Below are 21464 nucleotides of genomic sequence, written 5' to 3'. Positions count from 1 at the left end.
ATTGAAATAATTACTTTCCTTGGCCAGAGGGGAGTTCTTTGTGACTGCTGGAGCTTAATCCCAGGTTTATTTTATTCTGAGGAATTATGACCAACATCAGATGGAAACAGTCAACAGTTTGAGCAATTGTTGAAGAAAGAGAGGTGTGACAAAATCCCATGCATAATCAACTAAATGGTCTTTTAAAACTTCATTCCTTTTGTTAAAACGTGGTGGAGTTTAGTAAGATTAAAGTGTGGAAAATGTAAACCCAAGGGAAAACTTGATTTTTGTACAGCGAAGTTTACTGTTGAACATCCCTAGATCCTGTGTATTAAAAGTCCAGCCACGTTCTTTTGCATTTAGAGAAAACTTCAATGTAGTATTACTATTTACGTTCACGTAACCCTTCCCAAGCTAGCCAGGCAACTACTCCAAATAGTGGCTATTATGCTAGATTTTAAAAGAATGAAACCAGGCTTTTAGATGTATTCTCCTTCAGAAAAGTTGAGAGATGATGCAGGGCACAATTCTACTGTTCCTTATAAATTCATGTGGCCTTTATAAAGATATAAATTATCTTGCAGGTCTAGGTCCAGCTCTATTTTATGTGATGTCTCCTAGTAGTACATGTACTGGAAAGAATTAAAATAGTTTTTGAAGGCTTCCTAGGGCCTTTACAAGAGACGTAGATAGGGCCTCTGAGATGAGGCATCCCAGGTCTCCTGAAAGTTTTGATTTGCCAAGAAAGGTTTTAATCCATTGACTAACACACATGACCAACACAGGCAAGCAAAGTGGGTAAGTTATTTAGACTTAATAGCAAGTAGAATTTTTAAAGATATAATTTAGACTCTGTCCTGTTTAAAAAACAAACTTAGTTGAATCTATGAAGTTTAACAAAAAAAATCTGTAGTATTTGTTTAATAGATGTTCCTTATGATGGCTAATTTTTTGCATAACTGGTTTGTATTTATTTATATGGAATTTCTGAGAACAGCTTCTCACTTAATTTCTTTGATAAATGAAAAAGAGACTGAAGCTTTCCAGGTGGCTTGTAGGAACTAGAAAAACTTAATAATGGTTTTAATTATTAAAACAGCCTCCTTCTGTCTGCACCAACAATCTGGTAGGTATTTATAAATAGGAGAAAGTTGCATGGAGGAAAGAAAAAAGGCAGTACACCAAGTAATCCATTGTCCTCTTTGTTGAAGCCTTTGATGGTGGAAGAAAGATAATGGATTTTGTGGGTTTCTTTCTTTCTTTCCTTCCTTTTCTTTCATCAATTTTCTAATTCCAAATTACTGCTTTAACTTTTTCTGTTTGTGGAACTACTTTTCTCTGTGAAAAGTAAGGAACCAAGGTAATTTTGCTGGGGAAAAAGGTTTCTAAGGCAGTGGAAACCACACAGGGGCAGATGCTGAAATCAGCCACTTTCATATTTGCTTGGGAGTAAGGGGAGAGTTTATTCTTTTCAGCCATTCTTCTCCTTCCCAAATGACTGTCCTCTACATTTTGTGCCTGTGCTCTGAGAAGAAATAATAGAGCCATCAAACAGACAGCAGTGTCTGACAGCGGCTACTCAGAACACATGGAATGAGGAATGAATGAGGAAATGAGTATTTCATAGAACATTATTTGCATCCTTCCAATGGGAGGGATTATTTTATAGCAATGATTTTCCCTAACCATATCATAACAAAAAAAGGGTATTTTAGATGATGGTCTTGGATTATTTGTTTACCTCTAGCTCTAGTTTGTGGACAACTTTTTGTTGAAGTTTATGGTTTGAAACCACTAGATTCATGTGCCTTCTTTAGGTGTCTTGTGCCTTTTTAATCACTGAAGGAGTTCTTGTTCTGTCTCCTATGCCCTGCTGGGCATTGAAGAGTTGTTTCTATACACTCTCGGGAGCGTTTTGTTAATAATTATAATTACGTGAGAAGTAGTCACTTTTTTTCTAATAATTACTTTTCCTCCATTTCTCTGCAGGGCTTTGATTTATTGCTTTGTTCTCCACTTATTTTAAGACCTACCCGTAGCTTTCAGCATTACCTTGAATTTTGAGGAAGGTGATTAGTATGTTTTCCTGTCACATGGTGACTTGGGACGCCCATCACTAAAACCCTGGGGAGCCTCTGCCCTCTCGCTAACCCGACACCATTCCTGTCTGTGTGTGCAGGTATCGTGGAGGATTACAAGCCACCGTTTTACGATGTGGTTCCCAACGACCCAAGTTTTGAAGACATGAGGAAGGTAGTCTGTGTGGATCAGCAGAGGCCCAACATACCTAACAGATGGTTCTCAGACCCGGTAAGAGTGCTGCTTTCTTAGTTTCAGAGCTGTTTTCAGCTGTTCGCTTGTTGCAGGCGCTTGAGTTTCAGCTGGTCTAGTTCTTGAGTGCTCTGCCCTAGCTGTTGCTGTCTCTCCCGATTTTACACAGAAGGGCCTAATAGGTTCACAGAATGCTCTCATTCTTGAAGGAGCTACACATCCAATAAGTTTTGCTAATGAATGACAACATTCACAAAAATTTCTCCTATGGACTAGCTCCTACTACGCCACTAGCCCTAGGACTGCAGTTTCACCTGTAAAGCAAGAGACCCAAGTGGTGCTTTTACCCCCTTTTCATCTCTGCATACTTAAAATTCCAAACATAAGCTGTTTAATGCTGAAGATCCTCACTGCTGCTCTTTAGTAGTAGCACATTTATGACACTGAGAAATGGCCTTATCTATACATTCCAGTATTAACTCTGGTTTAGTATTACTGCTTTTAGCACCCGTAAAACCATCAAGGGGTCCAGTCTGGTCTAAGTAATTGGCTTGATAAAGTCAGTTACCAACTGGCTTCAGCATGAGGAGTCCAAAGGACAGAGTTTAAGAAACTCAAGAGTGGCTTCTCTATCAGTGGTCAAGGCTTTCTCTAAGGAAGATGGCAGTATTGTCACTCTAACTTCACAAGACCTGCAGAGTCCTGCAAAATGGTTGACAGAAACACCTGCCCAGCTACTTTTCACTGTGCTGTTGGTTCTTTCTCTCCTCAGACATTAACCTCTCTGGCCAAGCTGATGAAAGAATGCTGGTATCAAAATCCATCCGCAAGACTCACAGCCCTGCGTATCAAAAAGACTTTGACCAAAATTGATAATTCCCTAGACAAATTGAAAACTGACTGTTGACATTTTCATGGTGTCAAGAAGGAAGGTCTGACATTGTTGTCGTCCAGCTGGGACCTAAGGCTGGCCTGACTGGCTGTCAGAACAGAGTCCGTCTGTCTGCCTCCCCAAATGGCTGCTTGGACAAGGCAGACATCTTACCCAGCCACATGCTGGGGAGACACCAAAACCACCCTAACCTCGCTCAATGACTGTGAACTGGGCATTTCACAAACTGTTCACACTGCAGAGACTAATGTTGGACAGACACTGTTGCAAAGGTAGGGAACTGGAGGAACACAGAGAAATCCTGAAAGAGATCTGGGCATTAAGACAGTGGCTTTGCATATCTTCACAGGTCTCCTAGACACTCCCCACGGGAAACTCAAGGAGGTGGTGAATTTTTAATCAGCAATATTGCCTGTGCTTCTCTTCTTTATTGCACTAGGAATTCTTTGCATTCCTTACTTGCACTGTTACTCTTAATTTTAAAGACCCAACTTGCCAAAACGTTGGCTGCGTACTCCACTGGTCTGTCTTTGGATAATAGGAATTCAATTTGGCAAAACAAAATGTAATGTCAGACTTTGCTGCATTTTACACATGTGCTGATGTTTACAATGATGCTGAACATTAGGAATTGTTTATACACAACTTTGCAAATTATTTATTACTTGTGCACTTAGCAGTTTTTACAAAACTGCTTCGTGCATATGTTAAAGCTTATTTTTATGTGGTCTTTATGATTTTATTACTGAAATGTTTTTAACACTATACTCTGAAATGGACATTTTCTTTTATTATCAGTTAAATTCACACTTTAAGTGCTTCACATTTTATATGTGTGTAGACTATAATTTTTTTCAGTTCATATGCAGAACGTATTTAGCCATTACCCATGTGACACCACCGAATATATTACTGATTTAGAAGCAAAGATTTCAGTAGAATTTTAGTCCTGAACGCTGTGGGGAAAATGCATTTTCTTCGGAATTATCCATTATGTGCATTTAAACTCTGCCAGAAAAAAAAATAACTATTTTGTTTTAATCTACTTTTTGTATTTAGTAGTTATTTGTATAAATTAAATAAAATGTTTTCAAGTCAAAAGTGAATTTTTCCAGCATACAAAAAAGACCTACACAATATAAAGCATTTTCTTATAGAAACAACTAGAGCAAAAAACTAGTTTGTAAATCAAATTTGCTTTTAAAGTCTATTAATGAACTTGATGGTTCTATGACAATGCCTTCCAGCTTGAATTTGGTATCAGATAACTTAAATTTTGGGCTTTTTTGGCTGTGATTTTTTTTCTTGGTCAGTTTCCCCAACTTTGAAATGAGAGTAACAGACCTGTCTGACCTGCTTTCCTTACAAGGGAGTTGTGAGTTGTGAGTTGTGGAAGGAAGTCAAAGCATTTTGTTTGGTATAAGGTACTGCGTGATGGGAAAGTGGTTTCATGCATCTCACCTTGCTGCTTGGGGAGAAAAGTCCATTGTTGGCTTTTTTCACTGCTTTTGTTCAACAGGGTTGAAAATGTAGAGTTTAGAGTAGCCCAATAAGGGTAGAGGTGTTCCAATTTTGCAGTATTCACCAGAGGCAAGTTAATAATGTCATTAATATATACCCTCCAACTAAATGAATGCTAAAGTCACATTTAACTTTTTTTTAAGTTGTGGTAAGACACACAGAACAAATTTTACCATCTTAACCATTTTTTGGTGTACAGTTCAGTGGTATCAAGTACATTCACCTTGTGCTGCCATCTCCACCATCTGTCCAGTGAGCTCTTTTTCATCTTGTAAAACTACAACTCTGTATCAGTTACCGAACAAATAGCTCCTCATTCCTCACTCCTTCCAGGCCCTGGCAACCATCATTCTACTTTCTGTCTCTGAGTTTGACTAAGTACCTTTTATGAGTGGAATCATACAATATTTGTCCTTTGTGAGATTTGCTTATTTCACTTAACATAATATCCTCAAGGTTCATCTTTGTAATAGCACACAGCAGAATTTTCTTCCTTCTTATAGCTGATAATATTCCATTGTGTGTATATACAACATTCTGTTTATCCATTCATCTGTTGATGAACACGTGGGTTGCTTCTACCTTTGGGCTATTGTGAATAATGCTGCCATGAATGTAGGTGTATAAATATCTCTGAGTCCTTCTTTTCAATCATTTTGGCTAAATAACCACCAGAAGTAGAATGGAGTCACATTTAATATCTGTTGAAGTTGTATATACATATATAAAAGTATATGGCTTGATGCATTTTGAGACATTTTTATACAGTGGTTGCATCCATGGAAACAGCACCTAGATCATGAAGCAGAACACTGACTTCTCTGGAGTGAAGTTAGGATCATGGCAGCATGAATTGTTCTTTGGTTGTTAACTAATTAGACATCCATAACAGACCAAAAGTGCCTCTGTACATTGTACCAGGACATCTGAGAGTAGGTGCATCTGAAAATAGGTACAAATGACCTCAGAGAGGGCTGTGGATCCAAGGGAGTCATTGAGCCTACCCTACCCCTCCCTGCCATGATCAGGAAAGGGGGAATCTGGAGAGTACAAAACTGAGTGGACACTCATGGGAGTTAGAGAATTTGTAGAGATCCAGCAAACCTGATGGGAGATCCCAGCACACCACTGGAGCTGGATAGAGAGGACTTTGAAAGCAGAGGAGAAAGAGGAACCTCCTTGCCATGGTGACATTGCAGTACTCTAGGCTTTTGTTGGCATCAGTGGCTGCCTCTCTGCCAGAGGAGGTGGAAAGTGCAAGTGATGAGTGACAGGCTGCCCACCTTCATGAGTTGCAGCTGGAGAGACCCATTTGTCTCCAGCAGCACTTGGATTTCTGAGGAGGGATTTCTTTGAGGGGGAGGAAGAGGAAAGGGAAGGAGGCAGACAGGAATGCCAGAGGGCACTGAAAAAATGAGTTTCCTGCTATCTGATTTGAGATTTAAGCAGAAGGTCCACTCACAGATACCTGGCTCTCCCTGTCAAATCATGGGTACCTCCAAAGTCCCGGATGCTAAGCCCACACATCCCAACTCTTTTTGTACACTCCTGAATGCAGCCTTGAGAGCCAACTCCAGTAGGAAAAACCAAAAACTTGAGCTATAGTGTCACCTTCTGGAACACAAAAGAAAGGTTTTTAACTACCAGCCTCTTGACCTGTAACAGCCAATGTAAACAAATCCTTCACTAAGTGTTTGCTGTTTCAAATGCAAGAGCAGAGGTGCATAACCTCAAACATGAAAAAAATCAAAGAAATACAGTACCACAAAAAGAAAACGATAATTCTTCAGCAACTGAACTCAAAGGCATGGAATATTGTGATCTAACTGATAAAGAATGCAAAATAGCTATTACAAAGAAATTCAACAAGCCATAAGAAAACTGAGGAAAAACAATTCAATAAACTCGGGGGTAAATTTAATGATCATACTTTCTTTACTAGAGACTGAAGTTTTAAAAAGAACTAAACAAATCCTAGAGCAGAAGAATTCAGTGAATAAGCTGAAGACTGCAATAGCAGCTAGCATAGGTAACAGATCTGATGGAAGAATGAATGACTCAAAGGATAGGGATCTAGAAATGATTCAGTTAGAAGAGAGAACTAAGATTTTTAAAAAGGGAAGAAACTTTATGAGAGCTATCAGATTCTAATCTACCAGAAAAGCAAATACAAGATTAATTGTACCAGAAGAAGAGAGAGAAGGAGGCAAAGAATTTATTTAGAGAAATAATAGCTGAGAACTTCCTCAACCTGAGGAAGGAATTGGATGTACAGGTCCATGAAGCTAATCAAACATCCTATTATCCCAATGCAAAAACACTCTCCAAGGCACATTCTAATGAAACTGTCAGAAATCAATGATAAGAAAAAATCTTAAAGGCAACCAGGGAAACAAAGTAATCTACAAAGGAATATCCATTAGGCTATCACGAGTTTCTCTGCACAAATTCAACAGGCCATTAAAGAGGGAAATGACATATTCAAAGTGTTGAAGCATAAACATTGCCAACCAAAAATTCTTTACCCAGCAAAGCTATTCTTCAGATATGAAGGAGAAATACTTTCCCAGACAAAGGAAAACAGGAAGTTCAACCCCACAGACTTGCCTTGTAAGAAATTCTGAAAGAGTTCTTCAAGCTAAAATGAAAACATACTAATTAGTGTTACAAAAATATATGAAAGTACATAATACTCTGGTAAAGGTGAAATTAGAACGAGAAAACTAACTTTACATTAGAATGGTGTATTATCCACTTGTAGTATAAAGTTTAAGGAAAAAAATTAAACTATAGCTACTATAATGTGTATTATGGCATAAAAAGTGAATTTTGACATAAAAATATAAAAGGGGAAGAGTAAAAGTGTAGAACCTTTATAGGTGAACAAAGATAAGTTGCTATCAGAATAAAAAAGACTGTTTTATCTATAAGAAGTTTTATGTAAGCTTGTGGTAACCACAAAGCAAAAATCTATAATAGAGACATGAAACATAGAAAAAAATAGGGGAGATTGAGCAAATCATTGAAAGCCACAGATTTACCAAGGTATGCAGAAACAGAAGAAAAAAGACAATAAACAAGCAGAAGGCAAATGATAAGATGGCAGTAGTAAGTCTTTACATAATCTTTCTAAATGTAAATGGACTGAATTCACCAGCTGAAAGGCATAGAATGGCTAGATGGATTAAAAAGAAAACTGAGACCTCACTGTATGCTACCTACAGGAGACTCACTTCAGCCCTAAAGGCACACCAAGGCTCAAAGTGAAAGGATGGAAGAGGATATTTCATGCTAGTGGAAACCAAAAGAAAGCAAGTAGCCCTAATTTTACCAGAGGAAGTATACTTCAAGCCAAAAAAATGGTAGAAAGAGACAAAGAAGGTCATTATATAATGATAAAAGGGTCAATACATCAAGATAAAGCAATCATAAATATATACACACCCAACTGATATATATATACTGAAAAATTAAGCAAATACTAAAAGCTGTAAAAGAAATAGATAACAGTATAGTAACAGGGGATTTCAATACCCTACTGTCAGCAGTGGATAGGTCGTCCAGACAAAAAATTAACAAGGGAACACTGGAATTGAACCATACTTTAGAACAAAAGGACTTGACATTTATAGAACATTCTATCCAACAGCAGCAGAATGCACATTCTTCTTGAATGCACACAGAACATTATCCAGGATAGATTGTATCACAGGACACAAAACAAACTTTAACAAATTTAAGAAGACTGAAATCAAACCAACTGTTATCTTTTCTGACCACAATGGTATGAAACTAGAAATCAACATGGGGAAAGCTGGAAAATCTACAAATATGTGGACTGACACATTTCTTAACAACCAATGGGTCAAAAATGGAATTAAAATGGAAATAAATTATCTCAAAACAAATGAAAATGGAAATGCACCAAAACTTATGCACTGCAGCAAAACTGGTTCTGAAAATTTGTAGTGATAAAAATGCATGTATTAAAAAGTTAGAAGGAGCTTAGATAAACCACCTAACTAGAAAAAGCAGAACACATTAAGCCCAAATTTACCAGAAGGAAGGAAATAATAAGGATCAGGGCAGAAATAAATGAAATAGAAAAGATCAGCAAAGCCAAGAGCTGATTCTTCAAAAAGATTAAAAAACAGACAAACCTTTAGCTTGACTAAGAATAAAAGAAGACTCAAATAAAATTAGAAATGAAAGAGAACACATTACAGCTGATACTATAGAAATGCATATGGTCATAAAAAGACTTATGAATAATTATTGCCAACAAATTAGATAACCTAGAAGCTAAGTTTCTAGAAACACAACCTACTAGACTGAATCAGGAAGAATTAGTAAATCTGAACAGACCAATAACATGTAAAGGGATTGAAACAGTAATCAAAACCCTCCCATCATGGAAAACCCCAGGACCAGATGGTTTCACTGGTGAATTCTGCCAAACATTAAAAAAATTAACACCAGCCCTCCTCAAACTCTTCCAAAAGATTGAGAGAGACGGAACACTTTCAAATTTATTCTACAAGGCCAGCATTACCCTGATACCAAAGCCAGACAAGGACACCACAAGAAAATAAAACTGTAGACTAATATCCCTGATAAATATAGGTGCAAAATTCTCAACAAAATGTTAGAAAACTGAATTCAAGAACACATTAAAAAGGTTTATACACCATGACCAAGTAGGATATATCCCTAGAGTACAAGGATGGTTTGCCATCTGAGAAACAAAAAAGGTAATACATCATACCAAAAAAAAGGTAAAAATCATATTTTCATGATCATCTCAGTAGATGAAAAGCATTTGACAAAATACAATATCCTTTCATAATGAAAATCCTCAACAAAAGATGTATAGAAGGATCATACTTCAACATAATAAAGGCCATATATGACAACCCACAATAAATCATACTTAATGGTGAAAGATTGAAAGCTTTTTCTCTAAGATCAAGAACAACACAAGGATGCCCACACTCACCATTCTTACCCAGTATAGTATTGGAAGTCCTAGCTAAGGCAATTAGGTGACAAAGAAAGAAATGGCATCCAAATTGAGAAGGAATAAATAAAACTGTTGCATATAGAAACATGATTTTGTATATAGAAAATATTGAATCAACCAAAAAATTGAAACTAACCAACAATTTCGTTAAAGTGCAGGATACAAAGTCAATATAGAAAAAACAGTTTCTTTTCTATACACTAATGATGAAACATTTGGAAAATAAAATATCTCATTCACTATAGCTTCAAAAACAATACTTAAAAATAAATTTAACTATGGAAGTGAACAATCTATACAATAAAAACTACAAGACATTGCTGAAAGAAATCAAAGACATCTACAAATGGAAAGACATCATGTGTACTTGGATCAGAAGAATTAATATTGTTATAATATCCATACTACCCAAAGCCATCTATAGATTCAATACAGTCCCCATCAAAACAGTAATGTCATTCTTCACAGAAATAGAGAAAACAACCTAAAATTTGTATGAAAACACAGAAGACTCCAAATAGCCGAAGCAATACTAAAGAAAGAGAACAAAACCAGAGGCATCACACTTCCTGATTTCAAACTGTACTACAAAGCAATATAGTAATAAAAATAGTTTGATACTGGTACAAAAATAGACCAATGGAACAGAATAGAGTGCTCAGAATTAAACCCCTTCATATATGGTCATTTAATATTTGACAAAGGAGCCAGGAAACACAATGGAGAAAGGGTAGTCTCTTCAACAAATGGTGTTGTGAAAACTGGATCAACATATGCAGAACCATGAAAGTGAACCACTGCTTACACCATTTACAAAAATTAACTTGAAATGGGTCAGACTTAAACATAAGACTGGTACTATAAAACTCCTAGGAGAAAATGTAGAAAAGCTTCTCAACATTGGTCTTAGCAATTAATTTTTGGATATGACACCAAAAGCACAGACAACAAAAGCGAAAGTCAACAAATGGGGGCATGACACACTTAAAAACTTCTGCACAGCAAAAGAAACAATTAACAATGAAAAGGCAACCTACAGAACTGAAAAAAATTTTTGCAAACCATATATTGGACAGAGGACTAACATAAAAAATATATAAAGAATTCAACTCAGTAACAAATTAAAATTTGATTTTAAAATGTGCAGAAGAACTAAATGGACAGTTTTCTAAAGACAACCAAATGGCTGATAGGTACATGAAAAATGTTCAACATCACTAATCAGAAATGCAAATCAAAACCATAATGAGCTATCACCTCACATCTGTTAGAATGGCTATCAACAAGAACACAAGAGATAAGCACCAGTGAGGATGTGGAGGAAAGGGAACACTTGCACACTGTTGGTGAGAATGCAAAGTTGTTCAACCACTACAGAAATCAACAAGGAAGTTCCTGAAAAAATTAAAAATAGATCTACAGAAGAAAAATAAGGAGGGGGATCTAGATGGAGTAGGAGGAGGACATGGAGCTCACGAACACATTAAAAATACAGCTACAAATGGAATAATTCTCACAAAAAAAAAACTAACTGGAAAGTGGCAGAAGGATTCCTATATAACCAAAGCTGTAAGAAATATCTCCATGCAAGCAGGTAGGATGGGGAAACAAGGTATCAGGTTAGGACTTGCACCCCTGGGAGAGATCTGTTATGAAGTCTGTGGGTGGACCTTCCCTGCGAGTGAGCAGGTCAAGCCACAATCTGTCCTAAATCCCAGTCCCGACATCCTGGCACAGAGAGAAAAAGCCCCTTTGCCTGCTGGGGAATGGGCTGAAACAGAACGAAGGGCTGGAGAAGCCTAAAGGAGTATATGTGTGCTGGCTTGCTAACAATCAGGGCAGAGAGAACCTTGCACTGGCAGCTGCCACCTCACTGCACTTCCCAGTCCAAAAGGGCAAACACCCTAGCCCTACTCACTCTACACCACAGCCTGGTGTGGGATTTGGGCAAAGATTCAGTCTAGCTATGGAGAGAGAGAGCTGAGTGCCTGGGTTTTGATCTAGGTGGAGCTATGGAATCTATTGTCAGCATGGGCACAGGGCAGCAGGTAAAGCTGCAGCAAATACTGTCAGCGCGTACATCAGGTGGCACCACAAGAGTTCTCAGTGGCTAAATGCTGCACCTTGGGCAGGCAGATCTTGGGCAGGAGTACAGCCATTTGTTTCTCAGCAAGAGTGACCTTGCTCCGTACATCCCACACTGCAGCTTAGCACTAGATATGGGGCAGACAGATCTTGGGAGAAGTCTGCCACAGAGGCAGCCGAGATCTAAGGTAGCACAGTCACCTCAATTCCTGCAGCCACGATACCCCAACCCCAAACACACTCCATACCACGAACTTGCACTAGATCTGGACAAACAGAGAAGGGGACATGACCTTGGGATGCCTCTCAACAGAACTGCAGGCATCTATACAGGTGGCACATAAGTCCTCTAACTGCAGAGACCTCACTTGCTTCAGCAATCGCCTCCTTTGGGGCATGGCACACATTCAAGGGCGACAGAGCTGATAGAACCCAACCCTCCGGGCTTCTACTCCAACAACTGGGGAGCAGACCCTGTCCCCAACAGGGTGGTGACCGCCAAGTAGCAAAGATGAAGCCCTGCCTCAAATCCAGCACAGGCTTTAGATACTACAACACCAACCACACCACTATCAAGGGATAATGGCCAGCCTACCCTGAGGAAAGATGCGGCTGGTGTCCTTACCAAAACCACCCCTTGCAACAAAAATACTGGATTCACACAGTCTACACAGGTGTGCTTCCACATAAAAGCACCTCTTCAAGCCCACAGTAGATAACTGCTTCTTCTAAATTCTTAGTTAGACAAGGTTAAGTAAAATGAAAAGGCAGAGAAACTACTCCAATTAAAAGAACAAGAGAAATCCCCTGAAATAACAAATAACGAAACAGACCTCACCAGTCTTACAAAACTCACCAGTCTACCAGAACTTGAGTTCAAAAAGGAGGTAACAATGCATGACTGGGACATTGTACTGTACACCAGAAATTGACACATTGTAACTGACTATACTTAGAAAACAACAACAACAAAGAAGTAATAAACATGTTAAAGTAATTAAGAAAGATTATCCATAGAAATAAAGATGACTATAACAAGGAACTAGAAAGTATAAAGAGGAGCCAATCAAAAAGAGACAGTTCACTTGCTGAAATAAAAACCAATCAAGAAGCAATGAACACCACAATAAATGACACAAAAGAACAAATCAATGATCTGGAAGATAGAATAACGGAAATCACACAATCAGAACGTCAGGCAGGAAGACAAATGAAAAAAATTGAAAGTAACATATGAGATATAAGGGATAATATATAGCATGCAAACCTATGCATGATAGTGGTCCCAGAAGGTGAGGAGAGAGAAACAAGGGGATTAAGAAAGTATCTGAAGATTTTACAGTTGAAAACTTCCCAAACCTAAAGAAAACAGATATCCAGGTATAGGAAGTACAGAAAGTCCCAAACAAGATGAACCAAACAGACTCCCACCAAGACATTTCATAATTAAAATGGCAAAAGTTAAAGACAAGGAGGGTTCTAAAGGCAGCAAGAGAAAAACAAAAGTCAGTTACCAGGAAACCCCCATAAGACTATCATCTGATTTCTCTGCAGAAACTTTGCAGGTCAGAAGGGAGTGGCATGATGTATTCAAAGCCCTGAAAGGGAAAAGACTGTAACCCAGGATACTCTTGCTGGGGCAAGATTATCAATAGACTAGAAGGAGAGATAAAGAATTTCTCAGGAAAGCAAAAACTAAAAGAATTCAGCAATACTAAACCTACTGTAAAAGAAATATTGAAGGGTTTTCTCTAAATGGAAAAGAAGAATCTATAGGAAAGGGAAAAATCATAATAGGAAAGGCAAATATATAAAACTATTGAAGATCACTTAAATAAGCCAGGACATGGATTAAAAAAAATTGTAAAAGTGATTACAACTATAATAAACAACAGAAGTATAGGCATGAAGATTTAAATTAGGACATCAAAAGCACAAAATGTGGGGAAGGGGAGTACAAAAATATAAATCTTCTGGAATGTGTCAGAACCTGAATGACTATCAGTTTAAAGCTAGTACATGCAGTTTTGGGTCAACATACTAAAATTCCATGGTAACTACATTGCAAAAATATACAGTAGATTTACAAAAACCAAAAAGAAAGGAACTCAAGCATACTACAGAAGAAAAATTTCAAACCAAAAAAGGAAAAACAAAAAGAAGAACTACAAAAACAACTGGAAAAGATTAGAATGGCAATAAGTACATACCTATCAATAATCACTTCAACTGTCAATGGACTAAATGCTCCAATCAAATGACAGAGAGTGACAAATTGGATAAAAAAAACAAAACCTAAAACTTACAATATGCTGCCTACAGGAGGCTGACTTTAAGGTAAAAAACACAGATTTAAAGCGAGGGAATGGAAAAAGAGATTTCATGCAAAACAACAAGAAAGCAGAGGTAGCAATACTTCTATCAGACGAAATAGACTTTAAAACCAAGGCCATAAAGAAAGGCAAAGAAGGGCATTGTATAATGATAAAGGGATCAAAAAAGCAATATTACACTCTTTAAATATACACACCCAATATAGGAGTACCTAAAATGTGTAAAACAAATACTAATAGACCTATAAGGAGAAAAGACAGTAACAGTGGGAGACTTTAACACCCCTCTGACATCAATGGACAGATCATCTATATAGAAAATCAATAAGGTAATAGAGGTCCAAAATGACACAACAGACCAGTTGAACTTAATTGATATCTACGGGACACTCTAGCCAAAAAAACCCCAGAACACATTCTTTTCATATGTGCATGAGTCATTCACTAGGATAAACCAAAGACTAGGTCACAAAACAAGCCTCAATAAATTTAAGAGGACAGAAACTATTTCAAGCATCTTTCCTGACCACAACACTCTGACACTAGAAATAAACCACAGAAAGAAAAATGAGGGAAAAATGAACACATGGAGATTAAACAATATGCTACTTAAAAACCAATGGGTCAATGATGAAATCAAAGGAGAAATCAGAAAATACCTTAAGACAAATGAAAATGAAAACACAAAATCTATGGGATGCAGCAAGAGCAGTTCTAAGAGGGAAGTTCATAGTGATATGTGCCTCCCCTCAAGAAACAAAAATCTGAAATAAGCAATCTAACCAACCACCTAAAAGAATTAGAAAAAGAATGAACAAAACCCAAAATCAGCAGATGGAAGGAATAAAGATCAGAGAGGAAATAAAGATTTAAAAAATAGAAAAGATCAATGAAACCAAGAGCTGTTTTTGTTTTGTTTTGTTTAAGTTTTTTAAAAAATTGGTAAATCTCTAGCCAGGCTCACCAAGAAGAAAACAGAGGGAACCCACATAAAATAGGAACTGAAAGAGGAGGAACAACAACTGATAATACAGAAATATAAAAAATCATAAGGGATTACTATGAACAGTTGTATGCCAACAGATTGTACAACCTAGAAGAAATGGACACGTTTCTAGAAACATACAACCTGCCAAAAGTGATTCAAGAAGAAACAAAATTTGAATAGACTGATCACTAGAAGTAAAATAGAATCTGTAATTAAAAAACAAAAACTCCCTGCAAACAAAAACCCAGGACTGGACAGCTTTACTGGGGAATTCCACCAAATATACAAAGAAGAACTTATACCTATCCTTCTCAAAATATTCCCAAAGACTGAAGAGGAGGGAACACTGTCAAAGTCATTCTATGAAGCTCACATCACCCTGATACCAAAACCAGACAAAGACACTACCAAAAAAGAAAGTTACAAGCCAATATCTTTGATGAATATAGATGCAAAAATCCTGAACAAAATATTACCAAACTGAATTCAACAATACATAAAAAGGATCATACCCCATGATCAAGACGGATTCACTCTGGAGTCACAAGGATAGTTCAACATATGCAATCAAAGAAAGTGATATATCACATTAACTAAAGGAGAGACAAAAACCGTATGATCTTCTCAATAGATGCCCCCCCGGAAAATTGACAAAATTCAACATCCATTCATTATAAAGTGGGTATAAAGGGAATATATCTGAACATAATAAAAGCCATTTATGACAAACCCACAGCCTACATAATACTCAATGGCAAGAAGCTGAAAGCCATTCTGCTAAATTCAGGAACAAGACAAGAATGCCCACCACTTCTATTCAACATAGTGTTGGCAGTCTAGCCACAGCAATCAGGCAAGGGAAAAAACAAGGTATCCAAATTGGAAAGGAAGAAGTAAAACTGTCATTGTTAGAACCCTAAAGTGTCCATACAAAAACTATTAGAACTAGTAAATGAATTCAGCAAGTAGCAGGATATAAGACTAATATACAGACATCTGTCACATTTACTTACACTAATAATGAAATATCAGAAAGAGATAAATAATCCCATTTAAAATCACATCGAAAAAAATAAAATACCACAAATAAACTGAGAAGATGAATGACCTATATGCTGAAAACTATAGAATTTGATTAAGGGAACTGAAGAGGGTTCAAAGAAATGGTAAGATATTTAATGCTCCTGGGTTGGAAGAATTAATATTGTTAAAATGGCCATACTACATAAAGCAGTCTAGAGACTTAATGCAATCCCTATCAAAATACCCATGATAGTTTTCACAGAATTAGAATAATCCTAAAATTTATATGGAACCACAAAAAGCCCAGAATTGCCAAAGCAATCCTGAGGAAAAAGAACGAAGCTGGAAGTGTAGTCCTCCAAGGCTTCAGGCTATCCTACAAAGTTACGGTAATCAGAACAGCATGGTTTTGGCATGAAAACAGACATATAGATCAGTAGAACTGAAGTGAGAGCCCAGAAATAAACCCACATGCTTATGGTCAATTAATCTTTGACAAAAGAGTCAAGAACATACAATGAAGAAGACGGTCTCTTCATCAAGTGGTGTTGGGAAAGCTGGACAGCTACACATAAATTAATGAAATTAGAATACTCCCTCACACCATATACAAAAATAAACTCAAAGTGGTTTAAAGACCTAAATATAAGACACGACACCATTAAACTCTTAGAGGGAAAACATAGGCAAAACCTACTCTAACATATATCGTAGCAACATTTTCTTAGTTCAGTCTTCTAAGGCAAAAGATATAAAAACAAAAATAAACAAATGGAACCCGATGAAACTTAAAAGCTTTTGCACAGCAAATGAAACCATCAACAAAATGAAAAGACAACCTATGGAATTAGAGAAAATATTTGCAAATGATGCCAACTGACAAGGTGTTAATATCCAAAATATACAAACAGGTCATATAACTCAGTATGGGAAAAAAAAAAACCTAATAAAACACATGGGCAGAAGATCTAAATAGACATTTTCCCAAAGACAACATACAGGTAGATGGCCAACAGACACATGAAAAGATGTTCATCATGACTAATTATTAGGGAAATGCAAATCAAAACCACCATGAAGTATCACCTTACAGAATGGTCAAAATGACTGTCATCAAAACGTCTGCAAATAATAAATGCTGGAGAGGATGTGGAGAAAAGGGAATCCTCTTACACTGTTGGTGGGAATGTAAATTGGTACAGTCACTATGGAGAATAGTATTCTTAAAAATAAATTAAAAGTTCTTTTAAAAATAAAAATAGAGCTACCATATGATCCAGTAATCCCCCTTCACAGCATATGTCCAGAGAAGATGAAAACTCTAATTCGAAAAGATACATGAACCCCAGTGTTCATAGCAGTACTATTTTACAATAGCCAAATCATCGAAACAACCCAAGTGCCCATCAACAGGGATTGGCTTAAGAAGATTGATTATTTTATAATTTCATATAGCTAGCTAGCTAGCTAGCTATCTAGATAAAGATTGAAATATTGCCATTTGTGATATTTATACCTAGAGGTTTTTAATGCTTAGTGAAATAATTCAGAGAAAGGCAAATACTGTGACATCACTTATATGTGGAATCCAAAAAATACTACCAAAAAAAGTATATACAAAACAGAAACAGAATCATAGAGAAAACAAACTTATGGTTACCAAAGGATGGGGGAAAAATTAGGAGTGTAGGATTCACAGATACAAACCACTATACATAAAATAGATAAGCAACAAGGACTTACTGTATAGCACAGGGAGTTTTATTCAGTATCTTGTAATAACCTATAATGGAATATAATCTGAAAAAATATATCCCGATCACTTTGTGGTACACCTGAAACTAACAATATTGTAAACCAACCATTCTTCAATAAAAATAAGAATAAAGAGGGAGATGAAGAATAAAGAATTGTTAGTAGTTTTAACAAAAAAAAATAGATCTACTATATGATTCAGCAAATCCACTTCTGGGTATATACTCAAAGGAAATGAAGAAAGGATTTAAAGCAGACATATGTACTCCCATGTTTATTTCAGCATTATTCACAATAGCCAAAATATGGAAGCAACTTAAGTGCCCACGAGAGATGAATGGATAAGGATGATATGGAATATGTATGCAATGGAGTATTTTTCAGCCATGAAAAAGGAGGCCATCTTGCCATTTGTGACACCATGCATGGACTTTGTGCACATCATGCTATCACTTAATGTGAAATCTAAAAAAGCCAAACTAGTAAAAACAGAGTAATAGGTAATTACAAGGGGATGGAGGTGGGGGGATAGGAGAGATGTTTAAGGGTAAAAACTTACAAGTAGTAAATAAGTCCTGGAGCTCTAATGTCCAGAATAGTGGATATAGACAATGATATTGTATTATAATCAACAAACTTTCTCAAAGATTAGGACTTTATTCTACACCACTTATGAAGAGGATCATTCTGTAGTGTGAGAGAGGTGCTAATTATTGCAACAATGGTAATCAAATTATAATATGTAAATGTGACAAATTAACATGCTATACACATTACATTTATATTAAATTTAATATATGCAACATTATATGTCAAGTATATTTCAATTTAAGAAAAAGAAGCAGAACATTACTAGTACTCTAGAAGCCTCTCTTCTCCAGTCTCACTCCAGACCCCAAGACTAACTGCTATCCAGACTCCTAACAGCATAGATTGCATCCACTTATTACTGAGCACTGTATAAAATCATACCATATGGATGGTGGTGGGTACGTATGCAGGAGTGGAATCCTGGTTATATGGTTTGGCATATGTTCCCATTTTCTAAAATGGGTTGTTCAGTTTATATTCGAGCCATGTATGAGTTCTGATTGTTCTTTATCTTCAACACTTAGACTTTTTTTCATTTTAGTCATTCTGCTGGGTGTTGTACACATAGTTCAACAAAACAAAGAAACAAAAGGCCTAGAGTAGTAAATGATACTGTTTAAACATCTCTTACCATTCTTAGCGACTCCTTGGTGGCTCCAGAACTCATATGGGAGCAAGTTCTAAGACATAAATATATAGATTTGAGTTCAATTCCATGTACTGGCTGAGTGTAGTCTAACCATTTAGTGATACGTATGTTTTATACAACATGGCCCTTTCAGCAACCTAACGATTTCATCTGGTACTCACTCACTGCAAGAGCTGTTCTAATTCTAGAGGATAATCTGGCTGTGTAGATGGATAGGTTCTAAGTTGTCCTCAAAATGGCATATTTCTAAGCAATTCTGACCACAGCTCACCTCCTCCTTATTTGCTGACCTTGGAACCTAACCTCACTTAAGGTTTATGTATTTGAATGGGCCAGGGAATGGGTGAACTAAGAAAACAGCCCCTGGGAAAAGCCAGGTTTACACAGAATCATACTATCTTGGTGCCCAGTAAGGAAACTGAGGCTCAAAGAGGTTTGCTGATGTGTCAGGACTAGACCTTCTGATTCTAAAAACAGTGTCAACTTTTCTAGGCCACATATCAGTCTTCAAAGTTAACCTTTTCTACCTTCATTGCACTGGGTCACATCCTCTGAGCTGCATAGCCACTACTGAAAAGTGCTGGGGTGAGCGAGGACACATTTGGTTTGCACAGTTCCTTGAAGCAGCCCCTAGTTGTTCTCTAATATATTAGAGATGCCCTATTTCGAAGCACCTATAAGATAAGACAGGAGCTCTCACAATCTCTCGTGGGCATTGTACCAGTCCTGAAGCTACTGTCTCCCAGTTGAAAACCCTCTCTCTTATATGCTACTTTGTGATCCTTGGGCTAAGAGCACACCAGCCTGGTACTGCCATAATGGCCGGAATTGGGGGGTGGGAGGTATTAGAGGGAAACTGGAGGCAAGAGAAGGAAGAGACTTGCTCCTTGCAGCCTGCTTCCTGTTCTCTCGGCTTCACTCCAGCACTATCACTGCCTTCCATTAGCAGCAGGTGGATCCAGTTTGCAGCTACTCTAAAATTTGCAGAAGTAGCTTTCTTGTGTTCCCACCTCCAGATACCAGCACCAACTGATGAGTGTTCACTCCTCAGAGGGCAGACCCCAGCTATGTGGGGCCCCATCTCTAAACTCAGAGCCACCAGCACCAGCCCCTCAGGACCTTCTCTTCTGAGATCTGAATGTCAGCTCTGTGGTCCTCTGCTTTCAACCTCTAAGTTCTAATAATTCCACCCTCTTCCCTTTGTTGCTCAACCCTTAGGGCTGTAAGCTGCTTCTGGTATTTTCTTCCTTCACCATATCCTAATGTGTCTTTTGGCCTTTTCAGTTACCCTATTAAATAGTTTTTTTTTTTTTATCCTTACTACTAAAAAGTGACAAAAATCTGGTGCGGTCTCTCTGTCCCCTGACTGAACTCTGACTGATGGAAGCACTTTCTCTTTCCTGATCCTTTCTGAGGTAGAACAGATGTTACATCCCCAATTTACTGGTCAGAAAACTGAGACAATAGTGAAGTTAACTTCAGTTAATTAGTAGCAGAACTAAAATCAGATTCTTAAGTTTTGGGGATTTCAGCTAACTTGTGACTCCTCCTGGCCTTTTCCCACCCTCTATCCCTAAGAGAAGGGCTTTGTGTATCTCCCTAAGAGAAGGGCTAAGAAGATGAAGATCATTTGGTCTGGCATTTGTTTTCTTTCTTACTGTGTTTGTACTCCAGAGTGACACATGTCCTGGACTCATCTCCTTCTAGAATATTAGATTCACCACAGAGGAGCTATTCTCCCTTTTTCTCTCCACATGTGTCCCTAAATAAATGACATTTTCTCCACTTAAATTAGAATGCCCTGAAGGATTCTCTTAATTACTAGAGGTCTCTATTATCTTTGGCTCCTAATCTCTCTTTCCAAAGCATCCTGCCTCACACTGTCCCTCCATCAGGGACCCAAGGCACAGTTTTTCCAAACCTAATTAATTCACATGTTTCAGGTGTCCTGCTATGCAAAGCCTAGACTCTGAGTTTATGGCTGCAGTGTGATTTTGACAGTTTGCACCAGCTGAATCACCCTAAGTAGCTGTTACCTAAACCTCCATCCCCATAAAATCTTTTCTTTATACCCAAATCTGATGTTGGCAAAGTTACTCCAAAACTCTTTAGATTTGCTGTTAAATAGATGAATTGTGGATGCACTTTAACAAATAAATATTAAGGGTCTGTTAAGCCTCTCCAGAGAGGAGAGGCTTCCCTCCCATCCTTCCTCTCACACTGACGACCTTTGTGTTTGGTGTGGTTACAGCCCCTTCTTCATCTTATCTGGTATTATATATTTTTGTGGTGTAAATTTTATCCACTAGATAGTTGTTAATAATAAAAATAATAATAATGTTTACTGAATGTTC

The 21464-nt window shown here is 37.4% G+C and overlaps 1 protein-coding gene and 1 long non-coding RNA gene across 15 annotated transcripts in view; one reads left to right on the top strand and one right to left on the bottom strand.

Moving 5' to 3' along the window:
• The window catches only part of ACVR1 (activin A receptor type 1), a 198258-nt gene extending 194007 nt beyond the window's left edge, over positions 1 to 4251 (top strand). For all 9 annotated transcript variants that reach the window (XM_072960991.1, XM_072960993.1, XM_072960990.1 and 6 more), the window contains 2 exons: positions 2162 to 2292; positions 3026 to 4251. In XM_072960991.1, the coding sequence (XP_072817092.1) occupies positions 2162 to 2292; positions 3026 to 3160 (266 nt within the window). In that variant the 3' untranslated portion in view covers positions 3161 to 4251. The remainder of the gene's footprint in view (positions 1 to 2161; positions 2293 to 3025) is intronic.
• The window catches only part of LOC116280632 (uncharacterized), a 177970-nt gene that overhangs the window by 72086 nt on the left and 84420 nt on the right, over positions 1 to 21464 (bottom strand). The window lies entirely within an intron of this gene.

Source organism: Vicugna pacos, chromosome 5 (assembly GCF_048564905.1).
Source record: "Vicugna pacos chromosome 5, VicPac4, whole genome shotgun sequence".
NCBI lineage: Eukaryota > Metazoa > Chordata > Mammalia > Artiodactyla > Camelidae > Vicugna > Vicugna pacos.
The sequence above is the reverse complement of the archived record's forward strand: the minus strand, read 5'-3'. Positions and strand labels throughout refer to the sequence as shown.